Source organism: Prionailurus viverrinus, chromosome C2 (genome assembly GCF_022837055.1).
Source record: "Prionailurus viverrinus isolate Anna chromosome C2, UM_Priviv_1.0, whole genome shotgun sequence".
In the NCBI taxonomy this organism is placed as follows: Eukaryota; Metazoa; Chordata; class Mammalia; order Carnivora; family Felidae; genus Prionailurus; species Prionailurus viverrinus.
Window position 1 is genome coordinate 148,450,535 of NC_062569.1, and position 24,944 is coordinate 148,475,478.

At 45.5% G+C, this 24,944-nt stretch overlaps 1 protein-coding gene across 4 annotated transcripts in view; it reads left to right on the forward strand.

The window, feature by feature from the left end:
- The window catches only part of ITSN1 (intersectin 1), a 219,826-nt gene that overhangs the window by 147,103 nt on the left and 47,779 nt on the right, over window positions 1-24,944 (forward strand). For 3 of the 4 annotated variants that reach the window (XM_047874631.1, XM_047874628.1, XM_047874629.1), the window contains exons 20-28: window positions 2,393-2,640; window positions 4,954-5,113; window positions 8,500-8,705; window positions 9,739-9,821; window positions 13,676-13,842; window positions 17,367-17,412; window positions 19,708-19,829; window positions 22,932-23,049; window positions 24,689-24,880. In XM_047874631.1, coding sequence (XP_047730587.1) covers window positions 2,393-2,640; window positions 4,954-5,113; window positions 8,500-8,705; window positions 9,739-9,821; window positions 13,676-13,842; window positions 17,367-17,412; window positions 19,708-19,829; window positions 22,932-23,049; window positions 24,689-24,880 — 1,342 coding nt within the window. The remainder of the gene's footprint in view (window positions 1-2,392; window positions 2,641-4,953; window positions 5,114-8,499; window positions 8,706-9,738; window positions 9,822-13,675; window positions 13,843-17,366; window positions 17,413-19,707; window positions 19,830-22,931; window positions 23,050-24,688; window positions 24,881-24,944) is intronic. The other variant, XM_047874630.1, reaches the window with a different exon arrangement.

Consider the following 24,944-nt stretch of genomic DNA (forward strand, 5'->3'; position numbering starts at 1 on the left):
GTGAGGGTAAGGACCAGGACAAAAGCCCAAATGAGAGAACTCCAGTACAGAGTCAGAGCTGGACAACAGGAAAGATGGCTTTTAAAAATCTATCATTAAGCACTTGTCATATGCCAGGCAGGGTTTTAACTATTCAACAATCCTCATAGCCACCCTAGTAAGACGGGTACTATTATTATCCCCATTTCAGACAAACAAGCTGAGGCACTAGGAGACGAAGGTTGCCCAGTCCCAGTTAATAAATCGTAGAACTAGTATTTAAAGGGGGGCAGTCTAGTTGCAGTGCCCTACTCCTGATCATGATGACACCTTGCTGTCTTGAGGCTAAGTGACTGTGTCAGGCTCAAGTTAGTGAGTTAGGCTCACCTTTGGTCCTAGAACGAGTGGAGGGGGATGGGAGCTTGACTGTTGAACTTGCTGAGGAGTTGGGGAGCCCCTGGCACCATCTGGCCTAGAAACGGCTGTTTCCAGTGCAAAGCTGTGGCAATATTGAAATGTGTCATAATCACTAATAAATATAAATGAAGAAAGAAAGGCATTTCTAGTCATTTGAGTTTAGCACAAAATCCAAGTGGAAGAAAATGTCATCTTAAATCCTCGTCTAGGGAAAGAGTGGGGCTGCCCAGAAAAAGGAACGTAAGGACAAAACAGTGTGGGGGAGTTGAATGAAAAGTGACTAATGTGTTCACATCTGATGTAAGTGTTAGCAAGAATATCAGAACTATAAAGCAAAAAATAAAACCTCTGAAGCAGTGTGGCTGTTTATCTCGGGGAACTCCTTTTTGGAGAATTCGCAGTTTTAAAAATTGCTTTTGCCCCTGACATTAAGGGTTCCCTGAGGTGGAGCAGAGTACAAGGATCATCCACCTACTGAATATTTTGTAAATCAGATGTATAGCTAAGTAGTAAGCCCTATCTACTTTTTCCACCCCACCCCAAGCAGTTTTAAAATTCAAGTATGCTAACAAACATTACGCTTACTCTGCACCGAATACAGATAGTAGATGTTTGGTTCCGTAATTTGGGACTTGATTTATTTTTATTTTTTATTTTTATTTTTTTTACTGTATATTTGAATGAACTAGAAAACTGGTATTTTTGCCCATATTTGCAAAGTCATTGTTAACTCATTTCTGTGACCTCTAAAGAACAACATTAATGTCTGATGCAGTGTTCAGTGTTTTACCTCCTCAGGCAGTAATATTAAGAAATAAAAATAAGAGGAGGTCTCTGATAGGCCTTTATTTGATATAGTAATGAAATTAGTTTTCTAATAGTGAATGTAATTTTCCTCCAAAGTCATTCTCATGTGGCTCATAAAATTGTGGGGGTAACTCATAAAGATTGGTAGAACCATTCTGGTGGTTTTGAATGATCTTTTTAAATCTGAATTAAAATGCAAACACTAAAAGCACTTGATGTAATAAATAGCCTCTGTGAGAGTTTTAAACAGCAGCTTTCTGTATTCTCATGTGCACTTTTAGGACATTAAAGTTAAATTTATATAAAGAAAACTATGGGACCTTATTAATAAAATTCAGTGTTGCTGTGACTAACCACTTTCTGGATTTTCTCATCGTGTGTCTACGGAGCTTTTAAATGGCTTAAGGTCAGCTTTGGTTCCCAAGGAAACTAAGACTGTGTTTGTATCGTTCTTATCTGTGTGCTGAACAAACACTCCTTAGTTATTAGAGATATTTAAAGGTTGTTTTTTTTTTTTAAATTTATTATTATTTTTTTAATTTGAGAGAGTGGGAGGAGGGGGGGTGGAGAGAGAGAGAAAGAGAGAGAGAGAGAGAGAGAGAGAGAATGAATCCCAGGCAGGCTCCATACTCAGCACGGAGCCTGACTTGGGACCCGAACCCATGACCCTGGAGTCATGACCTGAGCCAAAATCAAGAGTCAGACACTCAAACGACTGAGCCACCCAGGCGCCCCATTAGAGATTTTTAGAATACTGATTACTGTTGATTACATCCTTTGCTTTCCATTTTAAATAATAAACCCTAGTTAAATTATTTTTTAATAACTGCATGACTTCCTGAGTGATGAATGCTATCAGATCACTTTCCAATTCCAGGGAACTTTAAAAATTTAAACTATGAGCCTGAGGACTTTAGTCACTTTATCTTAACCACCATTGCTAGAAAAAGAAACAAAAAAGCTTTAAAAAAGCACAAAGAAAGAACTTCAATTACAACACGTACTGTTTTTTTAGAGTTAATGTTTAGAGACCGTTTTTCCAGACACCGAGACTAGCATAGGGTGAAGAAATGTCTGTGCAGCGTGCGACAGGGTCAGAGGCTTGGGGCTTTGTCCTGGTGGAGAGCGTGGTGTCTTTCCGGGGGTTGATTTAGCTCCACTTGTGTTAAACTTTGTGACTTTCCTGCAGGTGGATGAAAGCCAAACTGGAGAACCGGGCTGGCTTGGAGGAGAATTAAAAGGAAAGACAGGATGGTTCCCTGCAAACTATGCAGAGAAAATCCCAGAAAACGAGGTTCCTGCTCCAGTCAAACCTGGGCCCGACACGACCTCTGCCCCTGCACCCAAACTGGCCGTGCGTGAGACCCCCGCTCCTGTGTCTGTGACCGCTCCAGAGCCCTCCACGACCCCCAACAACTGGGCTGATTTCAGCTCCACGTATGTATAGACACACTGTTCCTGAGGACTTTTGAACTCTTCACTTAGTAATCTTTTTAAAGTATTCTTAGAGCTTTGGGCTGTACCTCTGTGTAAAGGAGCAGGCTGATTTTCGTTACCTCTCTCCCTGACCACTCTACTGGCAAATTGTGGATTATGCTGTCTGAACTCAATTTAATTATTCCATTGCTCAGCAGTGGTATGCCCTGGGACAAAATAAAGCCTGTTATCTCGTTGCGTTCAGTAATTTGTATCTTTCATTCTTGTAGAAGAAACGGAGAAATACCATTTCCTAATAATCTGTTTGACATCCAGGGCAGTCGGCAAATAGAGTCATTTCCTGCATGTAAACAGCACTTTTTTGCTGGTCAGAAACAGAAATTGAATTCAGTCGTGTGGTTCTGAATAAGATAGAAAGCTGTTTCCTTTAAAGCTTCCCTCTGTCATCAGTCTTGTGCACACGTACCTGTGAGCAAAGATATGTGTGCTCTTGGCCATTGTGAGTGCCACGCCCTTGGGCATCAGGAAATAGCATTAAAAACTGTGTAAGCAGAGGTTTGAAATGATAGAGGAAGCTGCTGTCCACACTTGTAGTTACAGGACCATGATCTACACATACAGTTGTCTAAAAATATTTTCTGCAAGCATCCAAGTAAGAGTGATAAGTAATTTCACTCTTGTAATTTCTTTTTCAAGCCTAATCATCTTTCAGGAAAAACAAATGGAAGGTAAGGAGTCAAGTCCTGCTAGAGACAGGTCAGATGGCTCACACAGAGCAGAGAAAGGAACATGGTGACCAACAGCAGAGGAAGTGGAAGGAAGGATGTAAGACAAAGCAAGTTTTTCCTGCTCCGATTTTCATGTAAAGGGTTGAAGGTGCTAAGAAAGGTCCTCCCTGTCTAGTTTCTGCTTCGAAGTAGCCTTCCTTTAGCATGGTTCCAAGTTGAAACTCTCCATTCCTCTCTTGATCTCGTTAAAAAGTTCGGACTTTTTAAAACTGAAGCTTAGGCTAACGTAAAAGATAAATACCGTGTTTTCCAGGATTTTGTTCTGCTGTGATCCAGTCATTGTGACAGTCTTCCTTGATAAACGTGTGCTGTGCGGTTCTCCAGCTGTCATTAGGGGGCATCTTATTTTCTAAACCCAGAATCAGGATGTGCAGTCCAACAAAGGAATTATTTTGATTTTCAAACGTGTTTATGTCTTACAAAGATGTAAAAAGTAAATTACATGTGGATCTGCAGTCACACAGATGCACATAGTTAACATTAAAAAATTCACAAAATCAAAGCTGCCCCTGAGACCCAGCACAACTGGTCACTGTCAGGGTTCCACCTGCAGTTACCCTGGTGGCTCGACATAGGCCTGGTGCTTGCAGCGGGATGGACAGGACAGACAAACGGAGTTAAGCACCAGCTGCCAGACTGGCATGTGTTCGCATGTGGTGTGTAACTTCTTTTTTGCTGATTGCACTGTTGTTGCTACAAATGACCGTGATGGTTGTGTGAGGATGCTTCTCTGGTGCTTTAGAGTTGCAAAGAGACGCTATCCGTATTTCATGTGACCCTCACCACTAACCAAAGTGACAGAATGTTGTTCCCATTTTATCAATGAGAAGTGAAGATTCAGAGAAACTATCATAATTTGCCGGAGGTTCATCGCTAGTGAAGCTCAGATTCAAACCCAAGTCTAAGGCTCTTTCCTCCCCATCATGTTCTTGAACCTTTTTTTTTCTTAAGAATATTTATTTATTCAATTGTTTATTTTAGAGAGAGTGCGTGAGTGAGCGAGGTACAGAGAGTGAGACTGAAAGCATCCCACAAGGTGCAGAGAGAGAGAGAGAGAGAGAGAGAGGGAGAGAGTGCGGAGCCCAGATTGGGGCTCGAGCTCACCCAAAGCAGGACTCAAACTCACGAACCGTGAGATCATAACCCAAGCGCAAGTCAGATGCTTAACTGACTAAGCCACCCAGGCACCCCTATTTATTTTTTATGTGTTTGCTTATTTTTGAGAGAGGGTGAGAATGTAGGGGAGCAGGTGAGGGGCAGAGAGAGAGGGGGAGAGAGGATCTGAAGCAGCCTGTGTGCCGACGGCCGAGACAGCCCGATGCCAGGCTCGAACTCATACACTCTGAGATCGTCACCTGAGCCAAAGTCTGACACTTAGCCGACTCGGCCACCCAGGTGCCCCAGATGTTTCTGAACTTTAGAAAGCCCCATAAATGTACTGGGTCTGCGTCTGCCTCTGCTGCAGGTGAAAAGCTGGCACCTCAGGAAGTACTTGCTTCTCACGGAGGCCTACTTTTCCTTCCAGGTGGCCCACCAGCACGAATGAGAAGCCAGAAACCGACAACTGGGATGCGTGGGCAGCCCAGCCCTCACTCACCGTCCCAAGTGCAGGCCAGCTACGGCAGAGGTCAGCCTTCACTCCAGCCACGGCCACGGGCTCGTCTCCATCCCCTGTGTTAGGCCAGGTGAGAGCAGTCAGTGGGTGTGCGTGTGTATACATGCTGTATACAGTGGCGGCACATTTGGCAAGTGCTTATTGGCCGGGTTGTTTGTATGCACTTGGGGCAGTTGGCAGTGCGGGATTCGGTTCACATTTTCCCGACAGCATCGAGGGGCCTGAAGAGTTTAGAGGAGGGTGATCTCCCGCACAGGTTGACCAGGGAAGCTTCACTAGGGAAGTGGCATTTGAGTGGCATCTTACAACGGGTCAATTTTAGTAGGAAGTGGAGCAGGCCGGCCTAGCAGCCAGCAGAGTCTGTGAGGAGACGCTTTAAAGTAGGAGAGGAGAGTGTTTGGCGAAAAGCACGGACCAGTCAATTTGGGGAGACCACTGAGTATCAGAAAACACATTGACTGACTATAAGTCAATGGGAAGCTCTTAAATGCTCAGCTAAGAAAGTGTTTCTGAAAGGATAAAGTAGTAGTTCTGAATATTGCTACCCAATACAATAAAGCAGTATTTTACTTACTACGATAAAGCTAAAGCAATGAAATGTCTATAAATAACCAAACCAAACAGAGCAAAGGGCCATCTGGCAGGCAGTCAGGGGTCAGGCACAGTTTCTGACGTGAGAACAGCAGGTTTGTGGGGAGGTTCGAGCCGAGGGCGTCGAGCTGTCAGCAGCCAAGGACGGAGACACGCCCCCGTTGGAGCCAAAGGAAAGGAACGCGGTCCAGATCGAGAAAAGGATTTGGCCTCAAAGACACGCAAGGAGGGCACAGAGAGAGGTTTTTAGTTGGCGGGAGGAGTTGGGTTTTAGGCATGTTAAGTTGAAGATGAAAATGGGGCACCAGGTGGTCCCGTCTGACAGGCAGTTGGAACATAGGTCGGCTCCGAGGAAATGCGAGATCGTCAAAAAAGGGAGAACAGAGCAAGTAAATGGAAAATACGCGGAACGTGTGTGTTCTCCGATCTGGGAGAGGAGCAGGAGCCCGCGGCTGGACACACTCCTTCCCTGTGCTTCTGTCCCGGCTCTGCTGTTTGCAGAAAGGGGGGTGGTGAGGATCAGGGCAGAGAGCGTTCCACGAGAGGAGTGTACTTGTGGCCTGGGAAGGAGTAGGGTAAACCAGTGGCACAGGGCTGGGGGAGGGGAGGGGGAGCAAGTAGGAGCTCTGTGGCAGGGAGGGAGGGCACCGAGGAGAGAGGGAAGCACTAGAGACGAGCGCCAGGAACGAAATGGTGTGGGATGGAAATGACATTCAAGCTGCAGAAGGAAGGCGGGATCCTTCTTCTGGGAGAGGAAGGGGGAGGAGAGGCCAGAGAGAGAGAAAGGAGAGAAAGGAGGTCAGGTGGCAGCATCCTTGGGAGGGGACCCTGAGGGCCAGCAGAGTGCACACAGTTGCAAGTGAGCAAAGAGCAAAGGTTTGCTTGGCTGGATGGAACCTGAATCTGTAACTGGTCGTCTCTGCACTTTGTCTCCACTTCCTGCAACGATGCTTACTTCACAGTTTGGGATCAGAAAGCGATAGTAATAGAAGCTGCTACTATTGCAATTATTACTGTCACAGCAACACTAGGGATACATTTATTAAACTCTCTTAAGCCAAAGTGTCTCTGTTTTATAATGTGGAAACTGAGGCCTAGGGAGATTAAGCAGTTGTCCCAAGTCACAAAATTGGTAAGTGACATGCTTGGGGTTCCAGCCGGACCGAGTCCATGCTGTGTTCGGCCCCAGGCTGGTTATTAGGACATTTCCACGTGGGAAAGTTGACAAGGCAGCGACAGGGAAGACGTTTCAGGAGGAGAGTCTATGAAATTCCAGGGAGGGCCCATCCAGCCAAAATGGCTGACCCTGGGGTCTCTCCTTGGCCCAGAAATGACTGGAGGCTGGAGGGATTCAGCAGCAAAGAGAGCCGCGGGCTGCCAGGCCGTTAGGGGCGGGGGCGGGGGGGCTCCTGCGAGCCCCAGAGAGGAGAATGGGAGGTGGAGAACATATGGGCTTTGAAGGAGTGCACAGTTGAGATGGAAAGAGGTAGGGATGTCATCAGTTTAAGATCATGAGGACCCAGGAAGACGAGGATATAGAAGTCGTAAACATGGACACCCGGGCTGTTCGACCTGGCATAAATACTCTGTACGTAATCCCAATGCAGTGTTGAGAGGAAAGTGTCCTCTAGAGGCAAGTACAGGCTGGTTCTGAATGAACTGTCTTTGGGCGTTGTCCTTATTTCTGTCCATTTTCATCGATGATTGAATGTCGACGTCTTTTTTTTTTTTTTTTTTGTATTATCTTACGATATCGTGATGGTTTTATGTTACAGTTTTTAAAAAGATAATAAATGCCTCACCCTGCCTTTCCAGCCTCACCTCCTCCTCCACCCCTCCATGAAACTAGGCCGCACGCACCCCGGAATGGTGCTCCACTTCCTGGACCCTTGGCCGTGTACCACCTCGAGGCCTCTGCCCGTGCTGTGCCCTCGGCCCAGAGCGCTCTTCCTCCGAAGCCCTAGCCCGCAAAATCCTTGTCGTCCTGCAGGGCCCGACTCCAGTGCTGCCTCCTCTGTGAAATGTTCCCTGTTGCCTTCAGGCACAAGCCATTCCTCTTTTCTCTCTGTTCCCACAGCGAATAGCTGGAGCCTCTTTGTAGTCGATTTCATTCTGACAGGTGGTACACGTCCCTGTGTGTATCTCTCTCTCTTTCCCGTTAATTGTGACGTCTTTGCTAATAATACCATACTGACCTTTTAGTGTAGTGCTTTACGGTTAATAAAGTCTTTTACCCTAAATTATTTTGAGGAGGCAGAGGTGGCACTTTATTCATCTTTGTAACCCCACGTGGCCTTTGCGTGTAGATGTTTGTGATGGATTACCGTCGATCTATGCCAGCCAAACCGCTGTGTCTCTAAAAAGGAGCTAAAACAAGCACAGTCCAACGCAGGGCGTCTTTTCCTGTGCCCACCCAGACGAAGATATCAGCTAATTATCCTTTGAGACTCTGTAAGATTTCTGCTCCAGTATTGATTAATCTTTCACCAAACATTGGAAATGGGGGAGGGGGGCCCTGGGCAACTTGGGGGGTTAAAATAGAACCAAATGTAAAAGGCACAGAGTCAGGTGCCACAAAACAAATACGACCTCGTGGCTTGTTCAGTTAGGGGGCTCTGGATGGCCACACAATGGCTTGGGGATAGGTTGGCAGGTTTTTGCCTCTCCTTTTGAAACTGAGTGATCACTAAGAGACGGTGAAGCATCCAGCCCCCATGCAGCACTGAAGCAGGGTCCTTTGTGGCTGTGTGTGTGCTGTGCCCATGTACACCTCCTGGAAAGGAGTGTTCGTGCCAGTGTTCATGTGCCCTGAATTGCTAACAGATCGCAGAGTAATGAGAGGTCCTTTATGTATTTCCACACAAGGGTGAGAAGGTGGAGGGGCTACAAGCGCAAGCCCTGTATCCTTGGAGAGCCAAAAAAGACAACCACTTAAATTTTAACAAAAATGATGTCATCACCGTCCTGGAACAGCAAGACATGTGGTGGTTTGGAGAAGTTCAAGGTCAGAAGGGTTGGTTCCCCAAGTCTTACGTGAAACTCATTTCAGGGCCCATAAGGAAATCTACAAGGTATTTGTGTGTTTATCTGCTTCTATTAGATGAAAACAATGTTAGGCATTAAGTTACTGCTTGCATTAGTTAAGATTCACAGAAAGGGCTGCGGGATTATTTTGTCTTCTGGGTCTTTTAACTGCAAAAGTTAAGAGTACGCAGCCACAGAAGGCAGCCTCTTGACAGATAAATGTCAGTTTTTTCTTCCCTTGTGGAAGCCTGTATGTCTCGTTTTTCATTGACTTCTGTAAGAGGGAATTCTACGCCAAGACCTTGAACATTCTTGCGGATTTGTTGGCAGATAATGCCTCTCTTCATGCTTAGTACCCAGTCCTGGGCCAGGTACACATGAATACCCACAGGCCCAAAGCATTTGGGGAAACAGTGGAAAGAATGAACTATCTTTTTTTTTTTTTTTTTTTTTTTTTTTTTTCAACGTTTTTATTTATTTTTGGGACAGAGAGAGACAGAGCATGAACGGGGGAGGGGCAGAGAGAGAGGGAGACACAGAATCGGAAACAGGCTCCAGGCTCTGAGCCATCAGCCCAGAGCCTGACGCGGGGCTCGAACTCCCGGACCGCGAGATCGTGACCTGGCTGAAGTCGGACGCTTAACCGACTGCGCCACCCAGGCGCCCCTGAACTATCTTTTTTTGTTAGGAACCTTATGGCATGGACCCTTTAACATAAAGAGTGTTTAATTATTGCATTCATGTAGGTGTTCAAAGCAAATTATGCGCTTTAAGAAGATTTTAAAAAATAGCAAAAATATTGGACAAGCATCTATCATTCAGGCTTTGAAATAGACCAGTATACCCTGACTGTGCACCCAGCCTTGCAAGTGCTGAAACACAAGAATGTGAGCCTAGAATCATGCCTTGTGCACCTTGTGTATTTTAACTTAGCCCAAGAACAACTGTCTCAGCTGTAGATTGCTCAAAGTTTAAACGTTAAACAGCTTAAAAAGAAAAATAAAAAGGAAAATCAATGTCATTTGTATGATTTTCTTTGAAGATAAAAATTAAACTCCTTTCTCCCCCAACCTCTTTCAGCATCGATTCTGGTTCTTCAGAAAGTCCCGCTAGTCTAAAGAGAGTAGCGTCTCCAGCAGCCAAGCCAGCCGTTTCGGGAGAAGGTGAGAACCTGAGTCCAATTATGTTGTTTAGAAGGGTCGAGGGGATCACATAATATAAACTGTAAATGTTTGAAAGAGACTGGATTTCACTTTAAAATAGATCGCATTAATTTATGTTCAGTGTATTCAACTCCGAGGTAAAATGAAAGGTGAAGATCTTTACAAAAGCAAAGGACTTTCAAAATAGTATCAGATATATTAGTCATAAAAACTGAATCTTCTAATTCTATTTGATTCTGAGCCCTTTGACTTTTGAAAGAGGCCCATCAGCATGACTAGGGATCAAGTTTTGTGAGCATCTCTGTCGCTGAATTGTGGTCATTGCTGCCCTCGATATAGTCTGTTCCTCCCTGACTCGTAGATAAATGTTTTGTTTTAAAACTGTAACTACACAGTCAAGGAAAGCTGTCTGTCACAGCAACCTCAAAGCCATCTTCTACTACCTCAAATGAAAGCGAGAAGTTCAATTTTTCTGTTCCTTGTAAATATCCACACCAGATGATTTAGGCCTAAAAAATTCATCTTGAGTGCTTATTACACTATTAATTAGTTGCTTTATTTCCTGGTCTTTACCCCATGAAATAATTCTAAGGATTGTATATGCCGATATATGGGATGGATTTTAAAATGCACAAAACCCACATGATCCAGGCTCTAATGGTAAAAGTCTTACGTCTTTTCTACATTCAGTGTAGCCATTATCGTAGTCTTCATTGAAGAATGCTGCCCACGCTTCACACGCTTTCCACCACAAGTCGGAACAGTGTTGGTAGCTAGCAGATGTCTGCCCAGTTGTGTACTAATTTTTCATGGGTTCCTCGAAGAAGTTATATGAAGATAGAGTGTTCTCTCTAGTTTGTTTGCCATCATGAGATTGTTGCATTCCTTAGAAAGCTTGCCTTGTGAAAAAGAGTTATTAAAACAATTTTTTCAGTGGAGGCAGCAAGGAATAAGGTTTAGTGGTATTTCAGACTCACGGTAACACGATTACTTTTTCAAAGGGAATTTTCGAAGCAAAAATGTTTATAAGTTTCTAGGTATAGCGGTAAAACCTCATTACTACTGAATAAATCCAACAGTTTGTTACGTCCATTTGTTGCTATCTCCACCAAAACAATCATTGGCGTAGTTCTATCCGTATACATTCTTATCAGTCATCTTAACGAGTTTTTTATCCGCTGTGAGCAGAACAAGGCAAAAAAAAGCTCTTTTTTAAACATAGCATGTACATCAGTATTGTATAAAGCAAATCATGATTCCACCCAAATTCAGTGTGTTATATCTAGTTAAGTCTCATCAGAAGGCCAAAGTTGATACCCTGGCTCTTCACCTAGTAGCCATGTAACTTTGGTCCTGCCTCCACTTCCTCATCTGTAAAGTGGGCGTAAGGACTGCCCCTTCAAGTAGGAAACCATTACAGGATAAGGAGATCATTTGTGGAAAGCGTTTAGGAGAAAGGTCAGTAGGTATCTGCTACTGTTACTTCCTGTTTGCTTCAGTCTCTGGATGGTCAACACAGAGTCAGTCCCTTAATGCAGCAAGCATGCTTATGTCCGAGCAGTGTTGATGAATGCTGATTTGTTTTGAAACCTGTGCAGAGGCCTCATCCCTTGAGGCCCCACCATATAGGTCACAGGTGAGCCAACACATTGTTTAAAGTTGAGTAACAGAAGAGAAATTCTAATCTTAGGTGACAATGACTACATCCCTTGTGAGGTGACTTAGGTGCATTAGGAAATGCTAGGAGAGACTGAGGGCATTCAGGAGCCATGCGGGAGCAGTTGGCATTTGAAGTTCTGAGAAAAGCTATTTACATATAATAACGGGCCCCTTATTAATACTGAACTAAAGGTAATCCCATTTCAAGTAAACCATAAACCAGGTTAGATTGTCCATTGGCACAGCTCTTAGAATATACTGGCATGGGAACGGCCAGTGCCCTGTGTTAAAACGTCTCTAGAGGAGGGTCTGAGGGCCACTGTGTGGCCACCGTCCTGGCTCCCAGCTCTCACGGAGCCCTGTGGGAGCCTCAGATTCCTGGGTACATAGCAGGGCAAGCAATGCCACAGTCTTTGCAGTCTCCTTGGTATCCCGTAGTGCAGCAGCAAGTTCAGCCAGAGTTCATGCTTCTGAAGTTTCTTAAACATTTTGCAAGTTACTTCAAAATGCGGATCTGTTTTTGAGCAAGTGACTTTTCAGTGCAAGAATCACTGGGGAAAGTCTGGATTTGCCAGGGATCCTATCTTACGTGGCCAGACACGAGCAAAGGAGCAAGGAACAGAGAAAAATGAAAAGGGAAAGGTCAGAATATTGAGAAACTAGAAAAAGGAATATGTTAGTGAGAAAAAGAATGTCCTTAGCAAAACTGCCAGACTTTGATTTCCGTGTGTGGGAAATCATTTTTCCACGTTTTCACTGTGGAGGTGGGTGTTAGCAGCACTGGAGGACTAAAGACAGAAAGTCTTCTGTTCTCCCTCGCACATTTGGATGACCTTGTGTCTGCCGTGGGGTCCGTGCTCGCCAGCAGTCGCAGGTCAGCACTGCTGAATTTGAGGCCGCCCTTGGAGGGCTCTCCCACGTTGTAGAGCTGCCCACGTTAGCACACGCATTAGGGTGTTTGTGGTTTTTTGTGTTTGTTATAGCTTTCATTAGTACCTCCCGCAGAGGCCCTTATAATTAGCCAAAAGGATTCCTCCATACTGAATTTCTGCCTAGTAATTAACAGTAGGCTGTGAATGTAAGGGCTCCACGTGAAGGTTTAGTGAGAAACCTGCATCATCCATCATAAAAATGAACTTTCTGGGTAAAAGGTGATTAAAAAAAAAAAAGCCTTTAAAAACATACACAAAAGGCCTAGGATACGATGAAGAAAAAGTAGAAGCGAGAAACTTAGGTCCGTCTTTCTATAAATCTTACTCTGTTCCTAGTGTAGTGTCTAGAATGTTGCACCTAGTGATCTTTCGGAGAGTGTGATTCGGTTTCTAAGCCTTAGTAAAACCAACTGTTTGTCCTCCAAAAAGAAAAATTTCCTCTGGAATGCACACCCTTCACATTCAAGGGGGTAAAGAACATTGACTCTTATTTTTTTAAGACTTGAATAATAAAATGCAAGAAACTGAGATTTATTTTCAGCTCGTTCAGAAAGGCTTGCCTGTTTTCTGGGATTGAGTAGACATTACTTTCACTGTCAGTCCGCTACCTGTTTATGCACTTGAATGACAAGTAGGTGCCCATTTTTAACTAAATAGTATACATCTTTTCTTTTGTGTTTTAACAGCTTCCTCCCATCTGTGTGTATGGCACAAAAGGGCATAAGTTTTCACTCGGGCACTTGAATAATGAAAAGAACTGTGTCTAATTTACATGCAGGATATACTGTATCTAAAAATTTTCCAAAATTGTGACTTGATACCCTCAAAATGGAAGTACAGACATTTGATGTGTGTACAAGATCCTGTGTGCTGGTGCATCTAAACCAGCACTCAGCACAACACGGGTACTCAGTAAATGTTAGTTAAAAGTAAACGTAAAAACCATTTTCACTTAAAATCATGACATCAAATGGTAGCTCACTCTTGGTACTCAGTGTCGGTAAACATGCGGTCGGCTCTTTGGTTCCCGTGGCTGGGTCTTCCCAGGAATTGTCTCCCTGTCTACAGTTAACTGAATTTTTATGTGTAACTTGGGAATTTAGAGCCCAGGGTGTTCTGCAACTCTGTTTTATCTGTGACTAGCCTTTCTCTTGAATGGATCTTACCCTAACTTCCTTATTCATAAACTTGCATTTGCAAAGCTGTCTGGGATTTCTGTAAACAATCAAGCTCTCTCCGTATCTCAATATTTCTCCCCACCAGAATTTATTGCCATGTACACTTACGAGAGTTCTGAGCAAGGCGATTTAACCTTTCAGCAAGGGGATGTGATTTTGGTTACCAAGAAAGATGGTGACTGGTGGACAGGAACAGTGGGCGACAAGTCTGGAGTCTTCCCTTCTAACTATGTGAGGCTTAAAGATTCAGAGGTAAACCCACATTCACTGTTTCCTCCCCTTTTCGGTGCGGTGATTCTCTTTGCAGGGAGTCACGATATTGGACGGTGGAACACTTTGATGGGTTTTGCTAAAGTTCTGGGACGTTGACAGCAAATACAGTGACCTGTAATTGTTTCAACTTGTCATTTGGTGCTGCAGGGTTCCCACAAGCAGAAGAACCCCCTGGGACTAAGTGGAGATTGCATATAAGGAGGCTGGTCTGCGTCACCTGGGTTAATGTTCAGTATTCATCTCTGTTCCTACATGTGACTGACTTAGGATTTGGAGTAAACATTCTTTTTTTTTTTTTTTTTTTTTTTTTTTTAAATTTTTTTTTCAACGTTTATTTATTTTTGGGACAGAGAGAGACAGAGCATGAACAGGGGAGGGGCAGAGAGAGAGGGAGACACAGAATGGGAAGCAGGCTCCAGGCTCTGAGCCATCAGCCCAGAGCCTGACGCGGGGCTCGAACTCACGGACCGCGAGATCGCGACCTGGCTGAAGTCGGATGCTTAACCGACTGCGCCACCCAGGCGCCCCTGGAGTAAACATTCTTGATCAGGTCTTCACGAGCACTGATCTGGGGTACCCGAAGGAAAACAACACAGCAGTATTTTGCCCATGTCAACAAAAGAATGTGGGTGATACTGGCCCTAGAACATTGGGCAGTAGAGAGTTTCCAAAATTTATATTTTGCCTACACATTAGGGAGACACAAGATCTAAGAGATCGATACACTTTTGGCTAAGCCTTAAGGTCTCAGACCCATTGATCAGGGCCTGAATATGTTCTAAATGCTGTTGTCCTTATAAATCAGAAATGGCTCCCATTGTTGTTACATGGGGCCCTAAAAATTCAGTTGCATAACAAGTGGTCTTGAAGTGGTGCGAGTTTAACGGAATGGGGTGGGCCTCCAGAGTACTGGAAGCCTAGCTTTGTAGGGGCCGATGTCAAGTTAGTGGAGAATTTCAGGGTAAACCACTGTACTCATTTAACAGAGAGCCATTGCACATAAATAAACCAACAAGAACTGGCTTTCCCCCACCCCACCCCCACACCTCCTTTCTCAGGTGTAAGCCAGTGGAGAGAGTTCCTCTCTCATTTGAATGCCAGTCTCAGGGTGTAAAATTGGGCTTGGTCCACAGGCCCCGTGTGTGCAACTGCTTTGGAAGCCAGGAGCCTGGCCCCACACTGCAGCCTGTTCATGGGCCTTCTTCCCTGCAGTTCCCAGGAGCACTTTGTATTTTGCTCGAGTTTTGTTTTTTCAGGGAGTGTCATTTTTGCTGTTTGGGGTTTTTTGTTTTTGTTTTGTTTTTTTTTTTGCTGTGGTCTTGAAAGCAGCTTATTGAAACACCCAGGAGGGGTTTGCAGGCATTTGCCTACCCCTGGAGAATATGGCAGAAGCCAGGTAGACAGTACTTCTGTCCAAGAGGACAGCCAGCGAATTGTCCTCCTCAGACCTGGAGAGGGGAGAATTAGGCTTTTCTCCAGGCTTCCAGTTGGATCCAGTAAGAATCCTACAGATGGTATTTCAGGGGTACAGGGGAAAAAGTACAACTAAACTCAGTTTCTGTTACTAGGCATGAAGACTTTTCAAGTGACTACCTGTTGGTTCAATTAATAAACAAAAGCCATTACTTATATTTTACTTTAATAAATTATAGTCTTCTATTAAAAAAAACATCTGAAATCAATAAGTGAAAGAAAAAAAAACTGACATTTTTAAAGGTAAGCTGAGTCGTAAGGTGCTTTTTAACCACAGTCTTAAATTATGAGCCACAGAAGAACTAACAGCGCTAAAGATTTTGGACAAACATTGAGTGAGCTACATTATTTCATAATGATGAAAACATCGAAAAAGTCAGCTCTTTCATTTTCCTTGGACACGGAGTTCAGTGTATAAGGAAAATTTCCTGCTAAAACCAGACCCAGCCTCAGATACCAGAATTGCCCTCTGGGCATGGGAGTGTCTGTCCTATCCTGGCTTTTCCCTTCTCTGTAAGGGAAGGGCTGGGGCACATGGCCTGGGGCGGCTTTTCTCCTGCATTCTTGAGGGGCGCCAGGACAGAACCTGATCTCCTGAGTTGTCTTAGCTTCTGTGCGGCTGTCATGTTAAACAAGGAGCGCACTGGGGCTCCCGTGGCTGGCTCAGTGGATAGAGCAAGTGGCTCTTGATCTTGGGGTCGTGAGTTCAAGCCCCATGGGTGGAGAGCCTACTTTAAAAAAAAGTGGGGGAGCACACTCAAGCTACTTGGACTCTATCATTGGGTGTTGCCAATTGCATTATTCCTTTTATGGACTATGGAGAGCGTATTACAAGCCTGTACTGGGAAAGTAACTGGTCATTTGGAATCTTATGTCATTAATGTTCCTTTATTTTGATACGCAGCGTATAAAAATAGGAAAGGAGATTGGTATTATACATCTTGATAATACAGAAATCATAATCAGTGTGAAACTTGTAACTCAAACTTTCCCCGGTAAATGGTTATTAAATTTCAATGACCCAAATAAAGAGACTATGATACGTTAGATAAATGACATGTTTTTATTCTTACAGTAACTGTCATTTACTTTATTAAGCCTTTTGTTTTGTTTTGTTTTGTTTTGTTTTGTTTTGTTTTGATTGGAAAACTTAATTTACTGGCAGATAGGGACTCGAGGACGAAAATCAATTCAGAATAAAGCACTTTGTAATGACAGATTACAGTCTGGCCCCTGTTCTGACTCGAGGTCTCTGTTGGCTTGTTCAGCTGGTTTAAAATTCCATGAGTATCCATAAAGGAATTCAACCCCAGAGCACTTTTGGAACAATTAGTAGTTGCAAAAAAAAAAAAAAAAGTATGGTCTGTTTCTATGGATTGTACATCCAGCATTGATAGAGGAATTTCAGTGTTAAGCAGTGTAAGATTTGAGCGGAAGGGATACACAGGAAAGGGGCTGCCTCTTTGGATAAAGGTGTCAGTGGGATGGGGGAAGGTGTGTTTGAATTGCCACTGTACTGTTTCCGTTGTTAAAAAAAGAAACCTCTAAAAAATGTGGCTAAATATTAATATTTTATGTAGCAAATCTGGATTTCGGGCTCCTAGATGTTCGCAGCCCGTATAGTTTTTTGTGTGTGAAATATTGAATAACCATTTGAATATAAGCAGGAGCTCAGTGTTTAGGACACAGACTAACAGTCTTCCTCGCCTGGCACCCCCTGTTTGGTTTGACCCAGGGACAGTATGCTATATACAGACAGAACTTGAGCCCGCTGGGATCCTACAGTGCCACATACTTTGCTCCCTTTTCCCTAAAGAAGAGGGTAAAAGCTGTGTGTTTTAAAGTACTTATTTTGTCCCATGGTTTCCTGGTACCCATCTGATGTCAGGAGATACAGTGCTGCTGTGTTTCCCAAGAATGAACAGGGGGCTTTAGGGGCTCGAGCGGGCTTGTGTCATCGTTGATCGTTTTTTAAGTTGCATGACCAAAACTCTGCAGTATGCAAATGAGACCTTTTGCTCTGTTTTAAGGGCTCTGGAACTGCTGGGAAAACAGGGAGTTTAGGAAAAAAACCTGGTAAGTTACAAACCCTGATGCTTCTTTTTCAATGTTTTGAATGTAATTGACAGTTACTCCTGAATCTTTGTTCATTAGAGGCCAGAAGCCTAAAAAGAAAGACAGAAGGACCTTTCCAAGGAGTGGTTGGGGTAGATCCTTTTCTTGAAATCCGTTAATAACGTATACACGGTTATGCAGTATGGCTATTGCTTCACACCTGGGGAGCAGGGACATTGCTAGACAGAACGTTCTTGGGTTGTGAAGAAGTAAGCCAGGCAATGTGGTGGGAAGTTGTAATTCATGGAGCTGTACGATTTGGGCTCAGCCGCTGCTTCATCACCCTCTTGGTAGGTCCAGAACACTCTTTTCCTCTCCTGACAGCACAATCCGTCCCACGACGTTAGTGGAGAAGAGTCAAAGAGCTGCAAAGCGCAGGTCCCTTTAATTTGGAAGCCCACGGGTTGCTTTGCCTCAGGTACACATTGAAGGCACAAAATTCTAGCCATCCCTCCGAATCCAGGACTTTAGTTTATGTAAACAAACTCACATGTGCTACAAAGAGCACCGTGAAAGAAACAGATGTGAAATAACACGGTTTGTATGGCACGCCTTCCTCACTTAGGTCATCTGGGCGTTTTTGCCGTGAGGTTCTGTAGGAAATGGTGGGTTGAAGAGTTCCTGCCAGGCTGAGGGGATCTGGTGCTTCTTCGTGTCGTGGTCCGCCCCAGACAGGTTTACCCGGAAAAGTGGGCTCTCAAGTTGTCGTAGGATTTTAGTCAGACTCCAGATACTGGAACACCTGAGTCAAATCTGTGTTTTAACTGTGAGTGTTTTACCTTTTGGATTGCCGTTCCAAAGGGTCCAGATGGGCTTAACGTTATCCTAAAACCAACGAGCTGCTCAGGGACACGAAAGACAGAAAAGAATGCTGGGGCAGATTGCTGGCTGTGCCTGCCAGGTCCTTTGAGGAGCGGGAAACTCTGAGGCCAAATAGGACACTAATTGGGACTCTCTCCAAACCAGAAACTCTTGGAATCTAGAGCTAGTCCTTGGTGAGTTACAGGAGAATTCTTACCCCAGCACAGATTTCCCAGGGAGGGCTGGGGCCAAGGTGTGTAAGCTGGCCTCCGTCCTGCTTCCCCTGATCTCCCTGAAGCATCTGGCAGGGCCAGACCTGCCCCCTGACAGCCTGGCGCTCCTAGCATGGTGGCCGGAGGCTGGTGGCAGAACAGGGTCATGGGGGGCTTGTTGCTACTGTGCCTTTTAGAGAAGGGGGAAATACCTGTCAGACCTCTTGCCTTTCTTTCTGTCGTCTTTCTTTACCTCATTCCTTCTTTTTGTCAAGATCTGTTTTGACGGGGAGAGAGCACGGAGGAATAGAACAGTTTGTTCCTCACTGCTTCGAGAAGTTCCGAAAGCAGTCACTGTGGATACGCCAGAATTTAGTCAGAGAAGGATTTTGTCTTTTCGTACTCGACCTCCTGTGCCAGTAGAAATGTACTCTTCAGAGCCTGGTCTGTGGTGCTGCTGGAATTTTCCCCATGAGATTTTTAACATTCAGGGAAAGTACAGAACTGTTTACGTTTTGTTTTTTTTTTTTTTCCGTGCTGAACTGTTTATTCATAAAATTCCCCTCTTAACGCCAGATCCTTTTTTTTTTAACTCGAAATAAAAAGAAATAAACGCGCATTGACATGATTCCTACCTGATATTCAGGGATCACCCTCAAAATGTGAGCCACAAAGAAAATGGTCACGTGGGTGGGGCTGAGCTTCTAAAGCCACAACATGTAAATCAGCTAGTGCCACGCTCCCAAAAGTTTCTGGAGAAAATAGGATTTCTCTGTTTACTTATTTGGCCGGTGGGAAAGCTCCACGTGAGTTCCTTCATTCACTTAACAACCCTCGAGTGAACTGTGTGCTACGGGGTGGAAGGCGGGCTGGGGAGGAAGGAGGCCCAGCTGCTGGCGACAGGGCATTCGCAGTAATTGCGGGCGGGGCTGGGACAGAAGGTGCCAGAATTGGGCACAGGAGTGGGGTTCGCGGAGGGAAGTTGGTCAGTGAGTTCTGAGAGATGATGAGGAAGTCCTACAGCAGCACCAAAAGGCCACCCGAGTCCTGGATTGCTGCCTTTGGATTGGAGGTCATGGAATGGGGGGGGTGACTGAGTGGGCCATCTTCATTTAGTAGAAAGCCAGCCCAGTGCAGTGGCTTTGATGACGTTAATCTGTGAACCCGGGAGGTGGCTATGTCTTCCTAGGAGCTCTTCTTCTGACCATAACGCTGCGCTGCGCTGTTTGGTCTTGTTTTCCAGAAATCGCACAGGTGATTGCCTGCTACACTGCCACGGGTCCCGAGCAGCTCACCCTGGCCCCTGGTCAGCTGATTTTGATCCGAAAAAAGAACCCAGGTGGATGGTGGGAAGGAGAGCTGCAAGTTAGTGTCTTTTCCTTGTGTTTAAAATCCTCCGTCCAAAGCTGAATATGCAAAATCTCAAAGGGATACGATTTCATCGCAAAGGACAGCTAACCCCGCACTGCCTCGTCCTGCGTGTGGATATCGGGAGAGTGCACACCATCGGAACCTATGTGTTTGTTTTCTGAGCTTCGGACAGCCAGTGGCAGAGTTGTGAGAGCTAAGGATTCATTGAAAGACTTATCCAAATTTGTTTTCACCCCTGAGTTCAGATAGTGAGGGTTGGTAGCATGAGAAGTCATGATGAGGGACGCCTACAGTGACATCTCAAGTGTCACGGCATTATAGAAGCAGAGCTCATCATCGGTAGCAGTATAAGGTGTGATACGAAAGCCACATCTGTACAACACAACGTTTTTAGACCCGTGTGTGTGTGCGTGTGCCTGTGTCTTCAATTCACCGTTTTGTCAAGGCCAAGGAGGGCAAGGTCTGTATATTGTGGTGAGCTGTGCCTATGGGGCAGCAAGTTAAGAAATCAAGTGCCAGCAGAGTGCAGGGTGAGCCAGAGGACTAGAGAAACGTGTCTTGGGTGGAATGAAAAGCTTGCCTGGAGTAGAGCCAGAGGTTAAACTCGTCTCGGGCAGCTGGCTGGTGGGCAGCCATAAAACCCGTCCAGCAGGGCTGACCACACTGACCTTACAGGCTCAGGAATCTGACCTTGACCCCTGGGGTCTCGGGACCCACTCCTCTTTGTACTGTTGTGCTGGTGTCGCCTCAGGCTGCCCCCAGGTGCTCCTCTTCCCTTCTCAGCCGCTCCCCTATTCATCTTCCCAACCATCAGCGACATCTCCGTTCCAGCCCCATTTCATTTGGTGGTTTGCTCTCTTGAAAACAGGTGACTCCCCTAGACTCTCTTAGCCTCACTGAGAGTAACGGGCCCCATGCGTGGTTGTCTCCCAGCCCTCCCCCAACCCGCCAGAGCTGGCCATATCCCACCTCCCCCGGAAGTTTTGTGGCCATCCCGCCAGCAGCAACCTCTTCTTCCCCTGAATGATGGTGGGGTCCCGATGCCCGCACCACTCTTGGTATTTAATACTGATGTTGATGTCATTACTTAGCTTTTCACACACATTTCTCCCGTCTGCATGTAGGTTATCAGCTTTCTGAAAGCGGCAACCATAGTTTTTCATCCTCACATTCCTGGCACCTTGCTCAGAAGAGAGTTTTGAACCGTTCTGGCAATCCACAGTAAAGTGGGTGAATTGCCGTGCATGGAGGGCTTCTGGCACTTTCACTGGATACACACATGAAGAAATTGCCAGTGAGCTCTGTGTTCCGTCCTTGTGAAGCCGCAGGGGCATGGCAGAGTCGTTGCAAGCCATGTGGCGGGTACTGGACAGATGAACACGTGGGGGCTTGCAAATGAGAGGCTGCCGTCGTGGGCGGATTCCCTGTAAAAATAAAAGCTTTAGCCCTTCAGCCAAGGGCATGAAGTCTGTCAGAGCACAAGGAAAGGGAAATTTGATCTGCGTTCTACAAGTAACCCAGATGTATCCCTCTTAATAAGTTGGCAGGTGGGAGGGCAGAGTTAAGGTAGAGGAAGCTTTCTTATCTCTTAGCTTCATTTTCTTATTTTGGGAATAGGTAATATATTCACATGGCTGAAAATTCAAAAGTGAGGGGCGCCCGGCCGGCTCAGTCAGTGGAGCGTGTGACTCCTGATCTCGGGGTTGTGGGTTTGAGCCCCAAGGTAGGCGTAGAGATTACTTAAAAATAAAATGTTGAAAAAGTAATAAAAAATAAGTAAAATGCAGCAGTGAGCAAAAGGGGATGCAAAGTGTCTCCTGCCCACCCCATCCTCAAACGCAACCGCTCTTTTTTTTTTTTTAATGTTTATTTATTTTTGAGAGAGAGCGTGAGCAGGGGAGAGGCAGAGAGAGGGAGACACAGAATGCGAAGCAGGCGCCAGGTTCTGAGCTGTCAGCACAGAGTCCGATGCGGGGCTCGAACCCACGGACTATGAGATCATGATCTGAGTTGAAGTCGGGCACTTAACTGACTGAGCCGCCCACGTGCTCCAAAAGCAACTGCTTTTACCAGAGTCTTGCTTCTAGAGATACAGCGTGTGTGTGCATGCACGTGTGCACACGGGTAAACCAGTTTGAGTTCTCTGTTGCCATTGGTGTAGTTGCGTGGTCATAGCACTGCTCAAGATTCTCAGCTAGACTCTTCCATCTCACAGAGTGAGTCAAAAATTGCAAGTCTCAGCTCACCACCTTTATTATCCGTTCCCCCATGTCATAGGCTATCCCTTTCCGACAACACCCAGCATGTAAACACTCAGTAAACGGGTCTTGTGTTGAATCAGATGGAAGCGAAGGAGAAAAGAATGGCACTGGAAATGGCTGTAGCCGTCATGGAGGCCTGATGGTCTTTGAAAACAATGTCAAGTTGAGACTCTTTATGTCCTGTAAATATTACAGTACGTTACCTTGTATCATCCAGAAGAATGAGGCGTGAGGGTAAATAGGGACTTACCACTAACTAGCTTATAACGCCAAAACTCACTTAACTTTTCTGGGCCTCACTTTCTTTATCTGCGAAATGGGAGAAATAATAGGATTCTCCCTTCCGGCATTGTGCAGATACATACATGTAACCTGCTCAGTGCAGGACGTGACTCATCAAAAGCACCAGTAAGTGTGGCCTGCTGTGATTAGTAGTATTTTATGATGGTTACTACTTTCATTCCTGTGAAATCCGTATGTCATGTTGGCATTTGCCATAATCTCTACATTACCTGAAATTAACACATCAGAGCCGGCGCTGCCCGAGCAAGGGTTCTAGCTAGGACATACCACATCACACGGAATTGTGATCCGCACAGCCCAGCCCGTGCAGAAACACTCCAGGCTTTGCTGACCAATGACTGCCACGATTTGAATTTCAGCTACGGGGTTTTCGTTGCATAATCTAGTAAGTAAGTGAGAGATTCTACTGTGTTAATGCCACTTGGTTTGCAGTTTTCTATACACTGTACAAGTGCTCTGTTGCATAGCAAAAACTTCATCACGAAGGATCATGAGCCTCTTAAACATTTTGATGTAATTATTTTCTTACTAGGCACGTGGGAAAAAGCGCCAGATAGGCTGGTTCCCTGCTAATTATGTAAAACTTTTAAGCCCCGGGACGAGCAAAATCACTCCAACGGAGCCACCGAAGCCGAAGGCGTTACCGGCAGGTAGGTGGTTTACGATCTCTATTTGGAAGACGGCCTGCAGGTCACGTTGGTCTTTCCAGTCGGTTTTCGCCCGAAGTATCTTAGACTGTTTCTCACATCTGCTGTAAGCACTTCCTGTGCTTGCCGGGACTGATACCCAACTAATGTGATCTGGAATATGTTTTTCAAAAGGACCAAGTATCTAAGCAGCTTTGCTGTTCTGGGTACAACAGGGCCCTTGTTGGAACCCTCTTCCTAAAGCAGCCATGAATGCTGCGGCATTAAAGCCAGATTTTTCTCTTGATTTCCTTCCAGCTATTTAATTTGGGATTTGGGCGAGGGGGTGAGGGGACAAAAGGGAGCTCCTAAACATAAATGGCTGGGGTCTAAATAGGTCAGGAGATAGAGCTGGAGGCCACGGGGTTCTGTTGGTTGCAATATGCTGTTCACTGAAGACTAAAATAACTCCCCTGTGACATTTCCTGTGAACAGAGGGGCTTCGCTTACTGGGCAGGATGTTGCACACACTCTCCTAAAGGACTCAAAAGAACAGAGGGCACTGAGGCTGAGCCGGTTGGCTATTTTCTGCCCGAAGAGACCAAATTAGATGCTTTGGTAATATTTGAGGCGGGTGAGGTCAGGGGAGCAGGATTCTGCCTTAGGTCTTTAAAGCTACCAGTTCTTGGGTGGCATTTGTGGAAAATGCAGAATTTTCGTTCGTGTCCTTGCCATACATCCCGGTGAAATCCGATTCACACTTGGCAGCCTTTGCAAGAAACGAAAGGATTGGCAAACCGGGACTGTGCCTAGCCCCAGCTGGGCCTCTCTGCCTGAGCTGTGGCCTCGTGTGGGCGGAGGGGTGTGGTGCCAGCTGGATCCCCCCACCCTCCCCACCTTGGGGGGAGGCCTGGCAGTGTCCCTGTCATCAGGTTGGTTGAAACCCACAGAAAGGATTTGCTGACGTGAGTCAGTTAGCTGGAGAATTTGAAAAACCTACACCCATATACAGGTTGGTTAAGAAAGATTAATTAGGGGCACGACCTCACCGTATGGTCTTATCTAAAGTGTGATAATGCCAGGAAACGAAGGCAGTTTAACCGCCCATAGGTTCGAGGGAAAAAGAGACAAGAGAAACTATTCTCGAATGTGGAAATTTCTCCTCTGAGACAAAAGTTTGAGACACAAAGAGCAGAATAAAACACGGATTTTTACTGTTCAGGAAGATTTGGGTTTGTGGGGAGATCAGATGATAATTACCTTCCACCTTAAAAAGACAAAAGAAGAAGCAAGAAAGGAAGCAGAGAACTGTAGCAAAGTCCCCGGGATGCACGGGATGCACGGCTGACCCGGCTTCCAGAGTCAGCATTTTTAAGGAGTTCCCCTCCGCTCAAATAGAAATGATTCCATGAGCGTTCAGTCATCAGTGTAAATTTTCTGCTGACAAGTCCACATGAGAAAGAGGAAGGGTTTATATAAACTAAAGATTCCATGTGAAATTTTGCTGTCGTCTTGGTTTTTAACCCATCTTCCTCTGCTGCCCTCGCTCTGCCCTGTCCCGAAAGAACAGCACTAACACGTGGGCATATCTGATGACCCCCAGTGGCCCCTTCCGTGTGCCTCTCGGCCGGGCAGCTCTCACCTGGCCCTGTGTCTTCCGCAGTGTGCCAGGTGATCGGCATGTACGACTACATCGCCCAGAACGACGATGAACTGGCCTTCAACAAGGGCCAGATCATCAACGTCCTCAACAAGGAGGACCCCGACTGGTGGAAAGGAGAAGTCAATGGACAAGTGGGGCTCTTCCCCTCCAACTACGTGAAGCTGACCACAGACATGGACCCAAGCCAGCAATGTAAGTGCCTGAGCGGCTCCGTTGTCTCTCCTGTCTGGTTCCTTACGGTTAAAACATGCAGCAT